Consider the following 20,552-nt stretch of genomic DNA (forward strand, 5'->3'; position numbering starts at 1 on the left):
ATTTTAAATATGCTACAAATTAGTTCAAGCTTAACGATAAATAGTGTGCCGTGGGGCCGGGCTAGTGACCTCAGTATGTCGTCAACAAGCAGTTCTAAAGCCTCTCAGGTAATAAAAGTTAAATTCACACATTAAAAAGTACACTATCAATTCCGATTATTAGATAATAATCGGAAAAATACTTACATATTACACATATTTGTCCACAAGTAGGTAGGTACTCTTATGTTCATAGAATTGATTCCGCATTTATTTATGTAAGTTCTAACTGTCCTAAACTTATATACCTGCTATTAATGATAAACGGAATTACATTAGTTTATATGTAGTAATGCTGATCAAGTAATACTGATGTATTCCCTAGATGCAAAATTGAATTACATAAATTTGGATTTTACAGGACACGACAGACCTAAATGTGATATACTTCGACAGATATAGGTATGTTTGAAAAAAAAAAATTACTTATACATAAAACGTTATGATAAAAACAATCTTATAAGATCACAGGCGTAGTGTTAGTAGTTACTCAAGACCTGCAACATCAAATAATAAACAATATTCGTATCTACGTGTATAACGAATTTTCTCATCTTCATAACTAGACAAAAATATCTGTATTGACTTTTTGCATAGAATAGAAAAATGCGTATTGAGCTGTGGTATTGAGTGTAGATGTTGAATATTAAAGAAAAGAAATATAACCTACGCAATTTTTATAACTGAAATGGAATTTTGTTTTAGCCTGCCGTATTTCAAAGCTTGTATATTTGCTACGATATTAGAAGATGCTATGATGCAAACAAATATTCTTCGTGAGTAATCTAAATTCAGTTAATTGATCAGTTTTTTCTATAAACAATGATATAAATTCTGTTTGTATTGTATTGTAGAATCATGTAACACAGAGCTTCAGCTTAACAAAATAAAGGGCGCAATGACGCAACTTCTCGCTGACAAATTTGGTGTCGTTAGAAAAGAAGTTAAAGACGAGCTGGACCTCATTGATCCGAAAAACTTAGGCTGTTTAGAGTATAAGATTGACAAGTTGGAAAACGACAGGTTTATATTTACATATTTACTTTTTTTCCTATGGTCTTACCATATGCATAATATGTACCTAGTTAGTAGTTAGTTATAGTTACCTATCCTTGTAAGACCCTAAGGTCCTAAAACATTCAAGTAGGTAATTCAAGCACTAAGTATTGTTTATACAACATACACAACATTTATTTTAGTTTATAGGTATGTAACAGAACTTTTAACAATTTCTTAATGCGTTAAAAGTGGGTGTTGAGGTATGCTCAAAGGACCAAATTACCATTGGTTCGCAGCTCACACGGAGCTGCGAATCAATGGTTTTGCTATTTATTTATTCTGTTATAATGTATTGCAAAAGCCGACCATATTAGCCCAGAGTGTAAATATGACTATTATTTTTAATAACATTACCACTTACATAAAAAATACTAACTGTGACAATTCCAGGAACTTTTTATATCAAGTTATGAAGGAAACATACTTGGATCTATCGAAACATCGCCGATGTCATGCACTCTTTGATCATGTTTGTAAAATTAACAATAAACACGAGTATCGTGAGAATTTGATTGAAATTGAAGCCAAAAATAGGATGTAAGTTTCTTAAAATATTTTTAGCTTATAAAAGCAACAGGCGCTGTTCCCTCTTTCACAAATGTTTACGTAATTTTGCAATCAATATACATCTCTTAAGTTAATTTTCTAGAATAGGTATAGCTTATAAATAATGTACAATATAGTACGACCACACAAGTGTAAACTTTATTTTAAATGTATTAACAAATAACATAAAATATATTGAAGAGTCCGTCGTGATTTGAACCGACAACTGCGTCAGCAACGAAACCACTTCAAGTCCGTCACTTACGATAACAACACAGTCATCGACGAACTCAAAAATAAAGTTGGGGTAAGTAGAAATAGCTTTTTTATTAAGTTAATTAATTATACTTACTTATAATTAGAAATAGGTCTGATAGAACCTGCATAACATTGACATGAATGTTGATTTTGTCTAAGTTGATTAGATAAGGATATTTATTTTTATAAGTTTTTCTTTATTAGTTTTACCATTTTCAACATCATTTTACGTGCAAAGTTACGATTTTTGTTAATTCCATCTCTGACTATAAAATCTATAGGTTGAGTCAAGAAAATTTATCTTAATTCTTAACTGCCATCTCAAGTCTCAACCGCCGAAATGAATTTCTTGTGAATTTCAATATTTGTAAGTTCTCTACTTGGTTATCACGCCATTTTTTGACTTGGAATTTTTTTATCCTTTTAGGACGCAGCATTAAATGTAGAAATCTGCGACCGATACGTCAAAAACTGGCAAAATGCGCGCACCGAGCAGCACACACAGAGGATATGGGATAAAGAAGCTCCTTGCACACACGTAATCGAATTCTATAAGCAAAAGATCGACCAAGAGCAACGCGTGCACACAGAAGTGGAGCTACTTATTAGTATTCTTATAAACGTAATGAATTTATCTACCTTAAGTACCTACCGTTTTCTTTTTTCTTCCCTTATTGTCCGAATCCTCTTTCTAATTCTATACGTTAGTACCTACAATGAAGTTAGTATTCTACGACAATGTATTGACAATTGCAAACGTTTTTTTTTGTTTTTCAGGAAACGTTGGATAAAGTTGAACACTGGATGGCCAAGTATGAGAAAGATATGGAGGCAATGGATTTAAAGATCCAACTTAAAAAGAACGAGTGGGAGAATACGGAGGAACGTAGAATACAGCTCGAGGAAAAGGTTAACTTTTAATAATTTTATTAGACAAGAATACTTGATAAACTTGATAAGGGGCTGGAAAATACCTACCTACAGAAATTATGGCTTTAAAAATGACACGTTTATTTATTTATTTATTTATTTATTTACTTATTTATGACACTTTATTGTACAAGTACCAGTAATAAAAACATAATTTAACAAGAAAACATGAATACGGTAAGTGCACAAAAGGCGGCCTTATTGCTTAAAGCAATCTCTTCCAGGCAACCATATTAATAAAGGACATGTACGATGCTGGTTAAACGCGAATATTTAGTTTGAATATTTAGTTTAGTTTATATTTAACTTTCTATATTATAGAAATCATTTTTGTCGATCCAGATCACAATCGCAATTTCATACCACGTTTCATCTCAAACAATTCAACAGCACTAGGTACTTATACCAATTTTGGGATTATTCATAATATAATTACGGCTAAAATCTTTCGTCTTTTACCAGCTCAAGAAACACGGTGAAGAAATAACAGACTGGGTGAGCTTCAAGGACAAGCGCGAAGCAGACCGCTTGTACCGGGAGAACATGAACAAGTCGGCGTGCATGATACAGGCTTGGTGGCGCGGCCTGCTCGTGCGGCTCGAGCTGGGCCCGTACAAACCGGTTAAGAAGCGACCCACGCAAGATAAGAAGAAGAAGAAATAATTTGATGTTTGCTTCCAAGATCCTGATTGTTAAAACGATTGAAAATTGTATAATTGTTTTATAATTGTTTTTGTTACATTATATTTTAATTATTTGTACACACATTATTTATGTTATTTTCCTTTTAGAATACATGATTTAAACTACATATATTGGTTTTATTTTTTACATCAACGGACCGCTAGTTACTATAAGCTTTTCGCCAGCAGCTTCCGCATGGTCAAAAGAAATTCAACACACACACTCGCTACACTCGCGCACTATATACCTCACCCACCGTAAACAAAATACAGACAAACAAACAAACTTTATACAGAACAACTACATATTGATGATACTTATTGTTTTACATAATTTTTATGAAAACCACTGAAGTACACGAAATATCACGTCATCTATATACCTATATATAAAAATGAAACCCATTTTCCTTGGTCACGACATCACGCGTGAACGGGTGGACCGATTTAGATAATTCTTTTTTTATAATATTCCTTGAAGTACGAGGATGGTTCTTATGGAAAGAAAACATAAACATGTACCACGGGCGAAGCCGGGGCGGACCGCTAGTGTATATAGTATATATATATATATTTATATATATTTATAGATTTATTTTATAAAGAGGCTTTTATAAAATAAACTAATATCCGCAAAATTGTCAGTGTCTTTGTAAAGACTATTTATCATGTTATTGTTAACATGATAAATTATTCCTTATAAATTATTGATAAATTATTCCTGATAAATATAAATTATTGATAAATTATTCATGATAAATTATTCCTTATATTCATAAAAAACTTGAAATTTTTGAAGTTCAATGCTGCATTTAAAACAAAGATATATTGCACATGTGTCGGCAGTTAAAATTTAAATTTAAACAGCGTAGTTTAATTACACATATTCAATCAAACTGCAAGGTAATTTTTTTGGAATTATTTTAAAATTTTAGTAAGGGATTGGTAAGGGAGTTTAAATAAAGCAGCATTTCTTTTATTAATCTATTTAATAATAAAACATAATACATAACATTACTCCTCAATAAATTCATAATACATTAATTGGTAGGTACATAATAAATGTGAAACTTAAACAGTACAGTAGAAAATAAAACAATAACGGTCCCTAGAACACCTATACAGAGTGCAGTGAAGATCAAAAGTACATAAATTATTTACATTAAAAACGTGTAACAATTATCATAGTAAATATATGTTCACGAATAATATTGCTTGTGTGTAAGGAAAATACGAAGGTTAAACAAATAGACTAGATTAGCTCCCCGGCGAGGCTCGCTCCTATTACCTAAGTACATTAATTTCCCTAAGAGCGAGTCTAGACGCTAGAGCTAAAGGTGCGTACAGACATTCGTCAAGGCTCATGACGCACGTCCATGCGCTAAGCGTTCTAACAGACGAACGTCAAGTTGTGAACGGCAGAGGCTGCTTCAGCCGTTGCATCTTGTCGATGGCTGCCGTCAATATGTCGACGGCTGCCGTCAACAGGCAAAAACGGATGCCGTCAAACGTCAAACGCTTGCAGTTTGCCGTCAACGCACTGCAAGAGTCGCCATCTGTCGACGGCAGCCGTCAACGTTTGGACTGCTGCCGCCGACACGTCGACGTCTGCCGTCGACAGGTGGCTGAAGTAGCTTCTGCCGTTCACAACTTGCCGTTCGTCTGTTAGAACTCTAACTTCAAAAGATCTTACAGACTACTTACAGCTAACATACCAACAGACATTCTCATTTTAAATAGCTTCATTTGCAGCCTTTACATAGTTCATTAATTATTTCCTTTTGGAAGATTTAAAATCTTAAATTCGAATGGAAGATCGTAACTAGCTTTTTACCTAAACGATACTGAAACGTGATATCTAGATAACTAAAAAAAGTACTTTTAACGGAATAGACAATTTAAATAACACTTATAAAGTGTTGAATTTACATAAATTTATTACAATAATGAACATCAACATTGTTTGACTTTAGCCAATTGGACCCCTAATCGTAATATACACTAATCAAATATGATGAAAATTGCACGAAAGAGAAAGTATTATTGTAAGTATCATACGTTCAGCTTATCGCAATAAGTCTTAATAGCGGCACTGGGCCTGACGTGATCACAAAATAAACGATAAATAATATAAAAATGAACCCCTATTTCCCTTGGTCACGGCATCACGCGTGAACGGGTGGACAGATTTTGATAATTATTTTTTAAGCTATTGCATAGTTTCTATCGCGGGCCTTGAGCGCGGGGACCGAATCCAGAAATTACGTAAAGAAAAAACTTCACGCTCCCCACTCCGACGGGCGCGGAGGTGTGGCTTGAAGGCATAGCATGCAATAGCTATACCGCGGCAGTCCCCGAGTGCCACACGTCTTTTTATGTATGTATGTATTTTTCATTCCTTGAAGTAAGAACCATCTTATGGAGAGAAAACGTAAACACGGGCAAAGCCGGGGCGGACCGCTAGTGATAAATAAAGGTGCGTCTACACTCTCGACTGGTCGTCATTTGTTTGCGCGTGTAAGACTCGCGCTAGTTCCGCTTTCTCATCAGCAGAGAGCACATACACTGGAGGAGCGGCTGGAAGGAAACGTTCCGCTTTGTGCGGCTCTCGCTGTAATCTCGCTCGATATAACATTACAAGAACGCAGAGTACGCTTATGATGAAGGCGGATGTTGCAGCTAGGACTATTAGCGCTGTGTGGTAGGATGTCGCTGCTGATACCTGGAAATGAATTAATATTAAAAGGTTATTCTCGTTGCAATAGTTCTATTGATGTACAGGGTGTCCAGCAGCAGATTTCAATGTTTGAACGCTTCTAGTTTTAAAACGCGACGTGCGAGGGGGACGCTGGGGGTGTCATTCAGCGCGTGAGTTCTGCGGATTTTTTAGTGGCCATGGAGCAGTGGAGTGGAGAGCATCGCGCTTATGCTATTGAGGCATACTTTTCGGGTGATTTCGCTGGCAAAAACACGCCGTCGGTTTAATAACCATTATCAAATTCATCGTTTAAGAGATGGACCTTCGATAAATTTGATACAGTCGTGGCTAGCAAGGTTTAGGGCTACAGGTTCAGTCATTAATAACCCTAGGCCGGGACCAGCACCATCAGTATCCACGATAGAAAACATTAAACTTGTTATGAATTCTGTAATTGAAAATCCTCGTTTATCACTTCGCACACGTTCGTCGATATTGGGAATTCCTAAATCGTTTTTCAGGTCATTATGTGAAAAAAGGTTAAGCTCCGTCCATACTAAATTAAGATTATTCAAGATTTGCTACGGCTCATACTGCTAATGTGTCAATGAATTCAGTGCGGCAGTTATTTCCTGAAAAGTACATATCCCGAAACGGCACCATCCCGTGGCCACCCAGGTCACCAGACCTAAGTCCATGTGACTTTTTCTTGTAGGGCTATCTAAAAACTGTGGTTTACCAATCAAATCCAACAACCATAAGACAACTGAAGGAAAATATCCGGGCTGAAATAAACAGAATTCCCAGTTCCCTTTGCAAACAAGTTTTTCTCAACATGCGGAATAGATTGAGGAGTGTGTGAGAGTAGAAGGGAGGCATTTGGAAAATGTAATTTTCAGGAGATAAAATCCGCACTCGTCTTCTTTTGACTTTAATAAAAATATTTTGTTTAGAAATAATACTTCTTTTTTTACAAGCCCTCAAACATTGAAATCTGCCACTGGACACCCTGTATTACAGAATTTATCGGAATCCTAAGACAATGATAAAGAAAAACAATGATTACAATTTATTATTGGATGGATACAGTCAATCAATTTAAAGCTTCCATATATTAAGAACATGGCACGTATCAATAAAAATTTGTGTCATTTAATCGATAATGATGCTATGGTTCATATTGAACCATAGCATCATTATTTTAATTATTATATTCAAGCCTTATTATTTAAATCAAAATCTGTGAAAGCCTATCAAATACACTGACAGACTTTCACATTTATGATATAAACATAGAAACATAATATAAAAACAACATACAGTGGATTCGCTAACAATCTCTCTGTGCATAGCGGGCGTGGGCGGAGCTGCAACGAGTCTGTATTCACTGCGGATGACGTCAGCACCCAGGACACCGTCACTTGTCTTGTCTACGCCTTCTAATTTTTCCTTTTTAACCTGTAATTGATGAAAAATATAAATATTAAAGTTATATGAGGGATACAATATTTTTTTGCTCAATAAATTCTGAAGGCATGATAACCAAAATGTGAATAATTAATTATTGTTTTTTGGGCAATAAAACATTTGATAAATTAGGTTAATAAACGTGTACTAATAAATTTAGTTAATACTTTTTCTTCATACCGACCACCAGATGACCATAACACACAAAATTATAAATCCCATTTACCATAGACTCCACATGATAAACAAGATCCGCAGCTCTAGCGCCACTCAACAACGCCCGCAACTTGACAACATTTCGTTCCTTCGCCACAGACACCGCGACTCTCGCGCCGAGCTCCGCGAGTCGCGACGCGAGTGTGGAACGCGCTTTATCGCCCGTGGTAGAGTCCGCTCCGATGATTTCTAGTTCTAACTGTGCGGACTCGATTTGGGTTATTTCTGTGGGGATCAAAATACGAATAATATTAATAATTATTGCGTATTTTATTACACAAAATTTTTTATATTTTATAATCAAATACAAATTTTATATTTTAAAATAATTAATTACTGTGATTTGTCAATAATAATTTCCATGGAAATTAGTCTTCATGAAAAAATTACATCAATTATATTACATGTTAATAAAAAAATTACAATTGTTATTTTAAACATGGAATTTATTAGCAATATTGCCACCGCTTGTATCTCTTTTGGTAAAAAGTTAGCAATGACTATTTTGACGTGATAACGTTTTTAAAATCGTTTTAGTCGGGTGACATGTTCAGAAACTTGTGTCACACCAAAACCTCACGAGCGCGATCGCAGGTATAACGAGAGAGAGACGGACCGATCTCCCGTCTCATCTCGAGCGCTGCCACCAATAAGACGTTATCACGTAAACATCTCGATCGTAAACCTACTTTACAAACGACCAATTTTTTTTTCATATGATTAAATACTATATCGATTTTCACGATGTATATAACGTGTATTTACTCACCACAAGGGTCGGGCAGCGGCGCATCAGGCACATTCCCCACGTGCACACGCCTCTGCCCCGCCGCGTCCACGCACCAGCAGCGGCCGCGCGCGCACTGCCGCGGGGCGAACGCGCCGTCCGACTGGCAGCGCGGGCTCCACCCCTCTATGGCTGGTGAGAAAAAAAAAAAAAGAAAAAAAGTTATAGAGTTGGCGGGAATTTTGAATTTGACACTGTCAATGGTTAGTGAGAAAAAAAAAATGGAATTGGCGGGAAGTTTGAATTGATAGTGTCAAATTGACAGTTTTCTTTTTTTTTGTGTAAGAATTTTTTATTCATCTTACTGGCTGTTGCTATGATAGCAGATAGAAGAAATAAGTTTACTTGACATGCGCTTTAGTTGCTTTAGGCCCTGCGCAGACGGCACACTTTTTGTGCGATCGAGTCTGCGGCGCACAAAAAGTCTGCATGGCGCGCAAAAAGTCGGTCGCGGATTTTTCACAGACTCAACGCACACGACGCACATCTTCGATCATTTTGTCGGCAGAGCTGTAGGGACGTAGACGCTATGGAAATCGTGCAGAGATCGCGAGATTTTGTACATGAAGTACAGAAAAAGAAAAAGAAATAGAGAATTTTGGGTACATCCTATACTTTCGGAAAGCCATGATAATAGATCGCGTGCGTTACGTCCACCCCTAGCAAATGCAGATTGCCGACTAAAGGCTTTGTCAGATAGGACGCGTATTTTAGCGCTGCGTAGTAGCGCTGCAGCGTCCTGTTTTAACGTCGCGCGAGGCTTCGTCAAACAGAACGCTTTAGCGCGCGTTAGGACACAGTAATCGATATTATTAAAGCTGCATGTTGTTTACATAATTATTACTTACGAACAAAACAAGGTACAGCGATATTAACTCCGGAGTCGGAAGAATTTTTTACTTACCAGTTTCATTAATTTCTTCTCCGATTTGTGCCCACAATTTTGCCTTCATTGATATATCTTTATAGTTTATATGAACTATCCTTCGTATTATATAAGCATGGATATTTTCTAACCAATTCTATCAAATTTTCGGTCATTATGCAGTATTTTATTATTATTTTACGCCTATTAACTCCGACGCTAAAATAAAATTTGTAAAAAAATACAACACCCGACGTTAAAGCGTCCTAACGCCGCGACAGAGCGTTGCGTACTGCTAGCGCCGGCGCTCTGTTTGACGGTATTTTACGATGGTAGTAGAACACATCTTAGCGTCATATCGCGGCGTCAACTTAACGCTCTGACGCGCGCTAAGTACGCGTTCTGTCTGACAAAGCCTTAACGTGTGCGCCGTCTGCGTTAGCGCGCGTTGAAGCAAACGTTCAATTCTTTTCACACACTTTTTGTGCGGAGCGGCGCGCCGCGGCGCGGTGCGATCTGCCCGAATTACACGGATTTTTTGTGCGTCGGACTTTTTGCGCGTCGTGTGCGTTACTGCATATAATTTCATAGGTTCTATTTTCACAGACTAAAAAGTGCGTCACGGATAGTCTGTCGTCTGCGCAGGGCCTTATGATCAAAAATTGTACATAATATGCAAACATTGTAAAAATAACGACAGTTAAACAACGAGAGTTATTTATTTCAAGTAGTTACAAGAAACAAAATCTCTCAAACAAATAAATAAAATAAAACAATATACCTATTACAAAGCTAAATTTGAAATTCAGAACACCTACAACACAACTCACCATTCTCATTCTCCTCTTGCATCATCTGGCATTTCGTCTTAAACGCGACCTTTTCCTTGTGCACTATAATCGGCAGTTCCTTCCTCCTGGTGACCTCAACCTTCGGCTCCACAACCTCAGCGAGCACTGAAGTATCTTCCTTGGAACCTTCTGTTGAAGCTCCATCATTGTGCTGTTCCAATAGTTCAAGACTGTCAAACTCTTCAATGTCATCGTCGAATTCGTCCACTCTGTACGCTGTCATTTGTCGAATTAGTTCTTCTAGAACTGCAAATAGAGAGTTTATGGTTTAGTTCACCAATACAAAGATGCAGTAACTTAGATGGATTTTTTTTTAAAGTTGTTCTGGATGTATGCTGGTCTGTATTCAAGTATGCGAGTTTGTGATCATGTATCAGTTTTACGTTCGTGTATGAGTTTTACGTTAATGTATGCGAGTGTACGTTCTTGTATGCGAGTTCGCATTCGTGTAAGCGTGCTTACGTTCATGTATGCGAGTTCACGTTTATATTATGCGTGTGACGGTGTGTGTTCATGATTGCGTATTTACGTTCATGTATGCGAGTTTGCATCTGTATTACCCTTCAAAGTCTTCATGTTTACATTAATTTCTGTGTGTTAAGGTCACGTTAACGTACTTGTTTATGTGTGCGTGTTTACGTGCATGCGTACATGTATGCATTTGTTTGTGTATGTATGTGTGTGTATACATACCCTCATCAGCTCTAGCTCTTTCATCAAGCGGGTCGGCTGCCCATTTGCGTGCCTGCCGGAAGTTGCAGTTGGGTTTCGCGCCGCGCACCAGCGAGCCCTTTTGTGGGGAACCGCGAGCGTTCACACACCAGCATACGTCTGGTGAAGGAATATTAGTTACTAAGTTTTCTAACTAATCCTTTGTAACTAATGACGGAATGAATAACGGAATTAAGAAAAAAATGAGAAGTAACTTTTATTACTCTATTGGATGCTATAAGTTGTATGTATAGTTTTGATGCCAAATTACACATAAATTTATAGGAGACCTATAAATTAGTGTTACGTTTATAAAAGTTAGTTACCGGGATGGAGACTATTTTTTTCACAAGACATCAACATATGTTATTTGAACTTTGTTAAAATCGATTATTTCTAGTTCAATTACTATCTAATCCTCTGGAAAAACAAGAGTAAAAACTAAGTGTCATTACAACACTTTATATATAATAATAATAATAATATACCATTATTATTAGGTATGTTAGTTGTTACCTATATGCGACATGCACTGCACTGGTTCCCAGCCGCCTACAGCATCACACTTGGGTATGAAAGTGCCTTTTCCATACTTCTGGGCGGCTCCCTCGTTCTTCTCTCGCAGTCTTTCACATGGACTTAGTACTAAGGAACAATGGTTTATTAAAATATAATTTAATATAATATGTCTTATGGATAAATGACGATGGAATACGATGGTCTTTGTGACGGACGGGATTGAGATGTCTGGTTTTTGTAGTAGGACAAACTTAAAGGGGAAATAACTGAACAATCAAAGATGCCAAAAAAAAAGAAATCCAGTTTTTTTTTGTATGTTTTCAGTAAGTACTTTCTGGAATATCAAAAACAGCTGGTAATTTATAGCTGTATATTTCAGCTTGCTCTACAGTAATCAAGAGTCCACTCTATGTAAGTTTGTCGTTCTATCAACCGGACACCTTGAAAAATCTGGTAATCTGATGAATAAATATCAGCTGATATTAGAGAGTGTAAAAGCAATATGAAGTGCTGAACCGTATGAGATGTATTTTCTAGGATGAATATTGTACCCAAAATATTGTTAAACACTGCTGAATACAATGTATGTAATTAATAAAAATGACCATGCCTTCTGGTTCAGTCAAAATGGGTCCAATCTTCTTTTGGGTCAATTTTGCTGTATCCCCTTCCACTGTTATAAAGCATTGAATTAGATAGAAAGGTAGATTAGAATAAAGTCATAATAAGGTAAAATTAAAGCATAATAAAAATAAAAAGCTTTCATAACATATCGGTAGTAGACAGATGGAAGGAATAAAAATAATAAGCCTGCAAAAAGATACTTATTTTACCTTTCCTCAAAATGGAATAAGATAAGGTCAAAATGGTATTAAAAATATTATATAAAAGTTTATAGAAAAGGATATGATATAGACAGAGTAGTACATTTACAAAAATTGTACAGCTGGAATAAAAAACAACTATTATTTTGGTAATTTCAGCTGATATTAACATGTTTGTTATTATACTAACTCACCAGGACACACAGCATTACATTCTTCTTTCGTTCGGAAGTTGTTGTGGTTGCCAGAACAACCGTTATATTTGAATCTCTCGCAGCGATTGCGTTCTGGGTTAAAGAACCATCTCGTTGCGTTCAGGCCTTTTGTGTCTGAACAGTCACCTTCGTCCTTGTTCTCGAAACATACGGTACCTGGATCAATGCAATTTGTATAGATTGATGTGTTGTTTTTCTTTTAAAATGTGACAGACTGTAAGTTTAAGTAAATTGACAAATTGTACAAGATGACAATAGCGTTAAACTGCACAACATGCAAGATGACACTATTGTCAAACTGCACTACACGCAAGATTAGTTTCAAACTGCACTACGAGCAAGATTAGTTTCAAACTGCACTACGAGCAAGCTGACACTAGTGTCGAACTGCACTACGAGCAAGATGACACTAGTGTCGAACTGCACTACGAGCAAGATGACACTAGTGTCAAACTGCACTACGAGCAAGATGACACTAGTGTCGAACTGCACTAAGTGCAAGACGACACTAGTGTCGAACTGCACTACGAGCAAGATGTCAGTATTCGCTATTAAGTTTGGGGATAATGTGTACGTGGTCTATATACAAAATATGATATACTCACGTGGCTTAGGACAGCACACAGCCGGGGCGGAGTCGTGTGGGGCGAAGCGACACGCGTGAGTAGAGGGACACGCGGCGGCGCTGGGACCGCAGCGGAGCACCGACCCGTCGGGCGCCGTGAGGGCGGAGCCCCACGGGCACTGGGGGCGCGGGGAGCAGCGTGCGAGTGGGGGACATGTGTCACCCTGGAAGTTTAGATAGGATCATAAAAGATGATGTAGATCCAGTGGTTGTGATGATGTGGGGATGTTTTTATTTTTTATTAATAGAACAACGGGTTGAGTGACTAAGCACAATAGGTATTTGTGAGTTTTTTTTTAACAGAACGGTGATCAATTTAGCGTTAAAAAAAGCATTCAATGAAGATCCGACAGTATATTGACGATTTTTAGATAAGTTTAATATAATGGATAATTTTTATGCTTTCGTTGAAAAAAAATTACAGAATGTTACAATTAACAAGATGCCTATGAACACACAAAAACAATATTAACAATATTTTGTGTAAAATTAGTAGGGGCAGGCCGCAATGCGTGGTGGGGCACTCGAGAGGGTAGAATTGCACAGGTGGGGCAGACACTAGTACGCACCTCACACTCGACGGGCAGCAGCTCGCACGTCTCGTCCGCGCGGCACTTGGTCTCCGCGCACGGGTCTCTGCACGCACAGGTGGGGCAGCCTGTACCGTCTAGTGCCCGTCCGTGCGGGCAAGTGGCATGCTCGCAGTGTATAGTGGGGCACTCGAGTGGGGCATCGCAGGGGGGAGTTGAGTTCGTTGATCTGGTGCCGGGGATCTGTGGGTGAAATTTTAGTAAATAACACGTAACATTTACATAGAAACACCCTACAAACTTTATGATGTCGATAGATCGCGAAAAATGGCGTACACATACATACGCAGTACCTACACATAACACATACTATGGAAAATGAAATATGTGCAGTTATTTTAAAAACTGTCTGTCTGCTAAAGTAAAAGCTTAACAAAGACAATTAAAATTGGCAAAAGATATCTTCTAGTATCTAAAATTATAGCCCTAAAAAGCAGTAAAGGACGAAGAATTTAACAGTAAATTCGTCCATTCAGAAATGTCTACTTTTTTCATATTTATAAGAAAAACACTTGTTAATAATTTCAAGAGTAATAATTACCTCATTGCCAGACACGTCAACACACCAGCAAGTTTTCTCAGTGCCCTTACACTGCACTCTTTGATAAGCGCCATCTTCCGTGCATTCTGGCACCCAGCTCCAAGCGGGCGGGTTTCCGCTTTCCGCCGCTTTGTGGAGCGCTAGAGCTCTGAAATTATATGTATAATATATTTTAGGGTACTAGTGAAATGTTAACGAATATTGCATGAAAATTTTAAAATTTAAAATGATCTTTATCTAAGTACTTCTTTTTTTCCGATTTCTTAATGAAAATTGAAGACCAATCACCACCATAGGTCAAAAATGTTAGCTGCTATTTATTACATTGTTTATAGTAATTTTCCTTCTATTCCTTTTTTATTAATTCATTTGGCACTCCTATCTCCTATCTAATTCCGCTGTTAATTCTGGTAGAGAATGGCGGTAACAGCGATGCCACAGCCGGAGACGCTACATTTAGCTTTTGCCTTTTTTTCCCATTTTTTCCACCTACCTCCTCTGCTGACAAGGCGAGTGGTGCTTCACATCAGTACACGCAGTACCACATCCAGTCGCACAACACCGCTGTTCCCCCGAACACTCGCTGTCCGAACGACACGCCCACTCGCACGCACCCGTCCATGGGACTAGGTACGGGCATTGACCGGTTTTGCGGGGCAGACCTATAGAAAAAATTAAACATTACAAATACAAATTGCAGGTCAAAACAATTACAAACAACGGTTAGAAAGTTGTCATTTGAACATTATTATTATAAATTCATATTCATTTGAACATTTTATTATGAGTTATAACTTTTTCAATGTCGTAAACATTCAAATGCCATTCCAAACAATCCGCGAACACCTACCATAAAAAATCTACAAAATCATGCCAAAGTCCAAACTCCAACCAACTCCCAAATACACAAACGAACTCCCATAAACTTATTCAACCAACTCACAAGCAGGTACAGGCGGGCAGTAGTCCGCGTCACACGCCACATCCACCAATGCGCAAGCCCGTCCCTCAGCACACGTGACGTCAGCGCACGGGTCGCGGCACCGGCACGTGGGGCAGCGGTTGGCGCCAACTTCGAACCCGTAGTCGCAGCCCATACGGCATGTTAGCTCGAGACAGGATAGCTCGGAGCGGACCCTGGTGAAAATGTTTGGGGATTACTAGTGAATTAATAAATAGTGATTATTAAGTTAAAAAAGAGCGTATGCCGAGGACACGTGTCAGAAGCGAAACTTATTTGGCAAGATTCAAATACATATTTAATATACCAAAATCGTCACATTACCTGACGGTATTGCCATGATGCGACCTTGATATATTACTCTCAACGTGCCTAAGGAAGTTTCACTTCAAAAAATGTATACAAAGACGAAAGTGTATTTCACAAAAATCAAAGTAAACTAATGTAATATATGTAATTATATTTTTTAAAAGGAGGGTTAAAATATATCTATCGTTAAAGTAGCTCACTTGTCACAATCTATATCAGTTCCATTACTAGCAGTGTCCGGTATCTCAGTTCCAAAGGTGTCAACACACCAGCAGCGGCCATTTGCACATTGACGTGATGTAAAGGAGCCATCTGCTTCACAAGTCGGTGCGGGAAGGGCAAGTTTCATACCATCTACAGTACCCTCCATTTTTTCGTCAAAGTCGCGTAAGTATTCGCACACTGGAATGGTAAAATACGATACATTATAGATATGACACAATCTGATTTAAGTAAGTTAGTGTAGTTCATACTTCAGTAGCATTTACATACTATTATGTATTTGACGCTGATCTTTTGTGTTGATAAGGTGTGGTAAAAATTAAAATAACCCTATTTGAATCTCTAACATCCTGCAATAATTCCTCTAATTTGATACAACTTATTCCAATAAAATCTAAGTTGTATAAATTATACTGTAACAAATCACCAGACATAATAAACTGTTAAGACACTTACATTTACAAAGATTTAAAAAAATGAAGGTAGGTAGTAAAAACAACTCACTAGTCGGCGTATCATCAACTCGATCAGTTTGCAGTTTGATCTTATCAGAGTCCACACAAATAGGCCCACAGTTGGACGTGGAACAACACAATAGTCCATCTTCACAGTTCCCATCAAGGCAAGATGCGGTGGAGTTCAGATTGCACATCGCTTCCGCTTCCGATCCACATGATTCGAAGTTAATCTGGAATTTCATGAAAATTTGGGTTATCACTTACACCAAAGCTTCACTTACACCAAGGGTTTTAATATGTTTAAAAAGCTGTACTTTTTAGCTACTTAGCTTTAAATGTTGAATAGGCATAAAGGGTATTTCTTTTTATAGCTATGAAAAGCTAAAGAGAGTATATCCAGCAGGTGTTAAACCGGCCAAAGGTTACTAATTACTACATGGGCTACATACTATATGGGCTATGTGGCATGAAATAAATGAATTTTATTTATTAACTAGCTTCCGCCCACGACTTTGTACGTGCATCCCCGTTTTTCCCCGTCCCCTCAAGAACTTCGGGAAATCCTTTCTTAGCGGATGCCTACGTCCTAACATCTACCTGCATGCCAAATTTCAGCCCGATACGTCCAGTGGTTTGGGCTGGGCGTTGATAGATCACTATATCAGTCACCTTTGAGTTTTATATATATAGATTACCTCAATAACCTCGCTATCAGTGGAGTTATCACCAACATCAGGACAGCACACATCCCCACCAGATCGACGCGCAGTTACACAAATATGTCCCAATGGACAGTCACGTTGAGTGCCGCAGGATACTACTGAGCCATCTTCATCTGTAGCTGGTACTCCCACTTCGCATGGGTTCTCGTATGATACACGTGGTCGACCTGCGTGATAGTAAGTCAAATTTTGATTTCTGTTATAAGAGTGCATGAAAAAAATATGACTATGCGATATTGCGGTCGATCTGAGAAAGTTCGGATTAAAAAAATAATGTGTGTAAACTGAATATGAGATTTCATACGGAAAATTACTTTATAAGTGTAAAAAAATAATTTACAGGATTTGGAATGGTTTAAGAACTAGATAAAGAAATCAGCCGATGTTAATATTTTGTTGTTAATAATATTATACCAGTTAATTATTTAAATATAGTTTACGTTTGTGACAGTTAAATATAAAAATCGGTGGTAAATGTTAAAAATACGTAACGACGCGACGATTCGAAAGTGCTTCTAAAAGAAGTCTAATTGAATAAATAAATGTTTGAGTTTGAGTTATTTCCTTTTTATGCGTGATAGCAGCGTCCAATACTCACACACAGGATACCCCGTACAGAACTCGCCGGTACAGTCCGCGTCGCGCACTCGCACGCACTCTTCCCCACCGGCGCACGGGAACCCTTCGCACGGGTCATCGCACTCGCACGTCGCACACCCGTCCGCACCGCTCTTGTACCCGTACTCGCACACACCGGCGCATAGGGCTCTTGCACATGCTTGGAGACTTCGCCCCCCGGTGCGGGCGGGGTGAGGGGTGGGGGAGCATGTGACGGTGGCAGAAGGACCCATGGAACCGCGCAGTTTGTTGCCTTCAGTGTCGACACACCTGGAATGTATGTTATGGTAAAGTTGTATGGCATTCAAATAACACAGGCAAAACGTTTTCTTTATGGAACAGAAGTTTGTGTGTAAGCACAGAATACATAATAGTAGCTAAACGCTACAGAACGGACACTCTCCGCCTCCCGCCAAAATTAAACTTACCTCACCCCCGCGCGATCAGACATAAAATGGGCCATATTTTTCTACAAGGACGATACGCAACGAAGATTGACAACATTAATCAAATTGACTTAAAGTAATTTTATTATTTTGGATTTGTGATTATCGTTTTTCGTAGAAAATGGTTAGATATTGTGCTGTTTACGGATGTATTTCATCAGAAAATCGCGAATTTTTTTTACGCTAGTCACAAATGTGCCAACCATAAAGCGTTAACACACACATTTGCAGTCTCTACAGTGTGACTGTCAAAACGATCATTTTGTATGGAGTGTCCGGGGTGTGGTGTAAGTTAAAGTGGTGTGGAACAAAATAATTCTTATTGATGCAATAATGCAATCTTCAATGCAATTTTCGAATACGGAATAATATGATTAACAAAATATATAAAAATATGATAGTAATAATTAAATTTGGAATCAAGTAAAAAAATCAGTTACTGTAAATTTTGAAAATCTAAACCAAAAAAAGATAAATTGACCTTAATATGAAATGTAATCAATACAGTTATAGACTTACCAACAGACCAATCCATTCCTCGAGCACTGCCTTGACTGGAACGAGCCATCATCAGCACATTGTGGCACGTACCCCCTCCCTTCCTTCTCACTGACCACCAATAATTCAGCCAACATCTTCTGCTGACTACACATAGTCACATTGTGTGGTAATGTACAGTGTCTTCCACATTCACCGCCATCACAACACTTCTGCATTGATGGACATTCCAGGTCATGGGCACAAGGGGTGCCACAGTCCAGGTCGGTTGTGGAAGGAACTGGGCAAGTTCCTGCCTTTTGGAGTTCTAGAGACGCTGGGCAGCAGACGCCGTAGTCGTTTCCTGGATGTAAATTGGAATTTAAGTAATTGGAAGTCTGAAGGCAAGGAATTGTAAACGTATCCGTTTCATAATGAAACACCAGTGGAAGGAACTGGGCAAGTTCCTGCCTTTTGCAGTTCTAGAGACGCTGGGCAGCACACGCCGTAGTCATTTCCTGGGTGTAAATTGGAACTTAAGTTATTGGAAGTCTGAAGGCAAGGAATTGTAAATGTATGAGTTGGATAATGAAATACAAAATGGCTCGGGTGACATTATGAAACTAATAACTGTTATGTTAATGAATCTCGAATATTCGAAAAAAAAGTTAACATGCCTGAATGTTTGAAGGAAAATTTTTTGTATTGATATAAAATTTCCCAAATATCAACTTTCGCGCTAAAATAAAAGAGTAAGTTTGTGAGAGTTTATTTCAACAATCGTTTACCAACATTTCATGCGCGTGATATTGCATTCCAATAATTAGATGAGCGTGTAACAAAAAACTCCAATCGAGCATGTTGGTATTTTGCACAAAAAGCGCCAACTATATCTATCACATAAGATTGGCATGCGTGAACAATGATTAACCGTGACAATCGACTGGCACTCCGGTATTTATAATCCATTGTTTTCAGCATATTTGGTAAGCGTCAATAAGACAATGGGCGATTGATACCTGATTCAACTAGGCATCTGTATAGCGGGGGACAGTTTGGTTTTCCTGGATCCGTTCCGCAGAGGAAAGGCCGACTCGTTTCTGATATAAGTAGGGGTTCTCCGACTGGGCAGATGTTTTGAAGACTACGTCCTCTTTTACCTGAAATATCATATTTTCTTTTTCAAAATTACAAATAATTCCGTAATTCATAGTGTAAAACACGATATTAAGGGCTTATTGTGAAAGCTGAGTACTGTTTATAGGAGCTTTTGTATATAAACGCATCCCAGTTAATTAATGTTTTATATGATGATTACACTAACGGTGGTTTTAATTAGCGATATCTTGCACAAAGAGGCAATCTTTACATGCACTTTGTACAATTTGCCCTTTGGCTATAGAAAATTATAATTCCCTTTTCATTCAAACAGCTTTATGAAGAATGAAACAGCTTTATTTGAGCGACCATATAACACACGTGCACACAAAAATATGGTGAATTTGCTTGGAACTGACAAGGTAATTTATAGAATAATAAGATCTGACAGTCAAGCAAGAGCTCCGGGGCTTTAAGATAATTAACTGGAGCCTTTTGAAGTGTCACTTTTGTGTACGCTGGATATACAATGAGCTGGCAGTTGTAATACTCCGAGCGAGTGTATTTGGAGTTAATTCAAGTAGGAAAACTCGATACTTTCTTTATATAATAAATGTTTCAATGAAATGTGTAGCGTAAAAAAATGCACTATGAAATCGAGCATTTATACGTAAAAAGTTCAATTTAAAAAGGAATAGATTTAAGCTAATAATTAATATAATAATTCGGTAATAATTATTGTAATAAAATGGATTTTGTATTGGATTTGGATGGAAGAAAAAAACTGAAAATGATAATGAAAAATATATGTATTTAT

The 20,552-nt window shown here is 37.8% G+C and overlaps 2 protein-coding genes across 3 annotated transcripts in view; one reads left to right on the plus strand and one right to left on the minus strand.

Moving 5' to 3' along the window:
• The first annotated feature begins 9 nt into the window (after positions 1 to 9).
• LOC149480296 (dynein regulatory complex protein 9-like) lies at positions 10 to 3,643 on the plus strand. The gene is made up of 9 exons (XM_089706752.1): positions 10 to 108; positions 401 to 441; positions 745 to 815; positions 894 to 1,062; positions 1,489 to 1,635; positions 1,846 to 1,951; positions 2,330 to 2,524; positions 2,680 to 2,811; positions 3,295 to 3,643. The coding sequence occupies exons 1-9, from the start codon at positions 10 to 12 to the stop codon at positions 3,493 to 3,495; spliced, it is 1,161 nt and encodes a 386-aa protein (XP_089562878.1). The 3' UTR covers positions 3,496 to 3,643.
• Positions 3,644 to 4,485: 842 nt separating this feature from the next.
• The window catches only part of LOC149480297 (uncharacterized), a 57,826-nt gene continuing 41,759 nt past the window's right edge, over positions 4,486 to 20,552 (minus strand). Inside the window, exons 6-25 of one of the 2 annotated variants that reach the window (XM_089706458.1) lie at positions 19,657 to 19,797; positions 19,109 to 19,155; positions 18,680 to 18,954; positions 17,695 to 17,984; positions 17,070 to 17,263; positions 16,421 to 16,604; positions 15,895 to 16,096; positions 15,368 to 15,561; positions 14,918 to 15,086; positions 14,425 to 14,572; positions 13,863 to 14,066; positions 13,274 to 13,457; positions 12,648 to 12,824; positions 11,627 to 11,755; positions 11,093 to 11,230; positions 10,379 to 10,645; positions 8,666 to 8,815; positions 7,907 to 8,121; positions 7,534 to 7,671; positions 4,486 to 6,237 (exon numbers count right to left, since the gene is read on the minus strand). In XM_089706458.1, coding sequence (XP_089562584.1) covers positions 5,998 to 6,237; positions 7,534 to 7,671; positions 7,907 to 8,121; positions 8,666 to 8,815; positions 10,379 to 10,645; positions 11,093 to 11,230; positions 11,627 to 11,755; positions 12,648 to 12,824; positions 13,274 to 13,457; positions 13,863 to 14,066; positions 14,425 to 14,572; positions 14,918 to 15,086; positions 15,368 to 15,561; positions 15,895 to 16,096; positions 16,421 to 16,604; positions 17,070 to 17,263; positions 17,695 to 17,984; positions 18,680 to 18,954; positions 19,109 to 19,155; positions 19,657 to 19,797 — 3,686 coding nt within the window. In that variant the 3' untranslated portion in view covers positions 4,486 to 5,997. Of the gene's footprint in view, positions 6,238 to 7,533; positions 7,672 to 7,906; positions 8,122 to 8,665; positions 8,816 to 10,378; positions 10,646 to 11,092; positions 11,231 to 11,626; positions 11,756 to 12,647; positions 12,825 to 13,273; positions 13,458 to 13,862; positions 14,067 to 14,424; positions 14,573 to 14,917; positions 15,087 to 15,367; positions 15,562 to 15,894; positions 16,097 to 16,420; positions 16,605 to 17,069; positions 17,264 to 17,694; positions 17,985 to 18,679; positions 19,002 to 19,108; positions 19,156 to 19,656; positions 19,798 to 20,552 lie in introns of both variants that reach the window. The other variant, XM_089706457.1, reaches the window with a different exon arrangement.

This window comes from Colias philodice, chromosome 18 (genome assembly GCF_061535455.1).
Source record: "Colias philodice isolate Cphi_HAF_F1 chromosome 18, ilColPhil1 Martin Lab GWU primary, whole genome shotgun sequence".
Classification (NCBI taxonomy): domain Eukaryota; kingdom Metazoa; phylum Arthropoda; class Insecta; order Lepidoptera; family Pieridae; genus Colias; species Colias philodice.

Excerpts from the sequence above, each read along its gene's own strand:
- LOC149480296 (XM_089706752.1), top strand. The coding sequence starts at position 10 with ATGCTACAAATTAGTTCAAGCTTAACGATAAATAGTGTGCCGTGGGGC. Across the intron at positions 109-400 it reads GCAGTTCTAAAGCCTCTCAG|GACACGACAGACCTAAATGT; the intron begins GTAATAAAAGTT and ends TGGATTTTACAG. Across the intron at positions 1,952-2,329 it reads AACTCAAAAATAAAGTTGGG|GACGCAGCATTAAATGTAGA; the intron begins GTAAGTAGAAAT and ends TTATCCTTTTAG.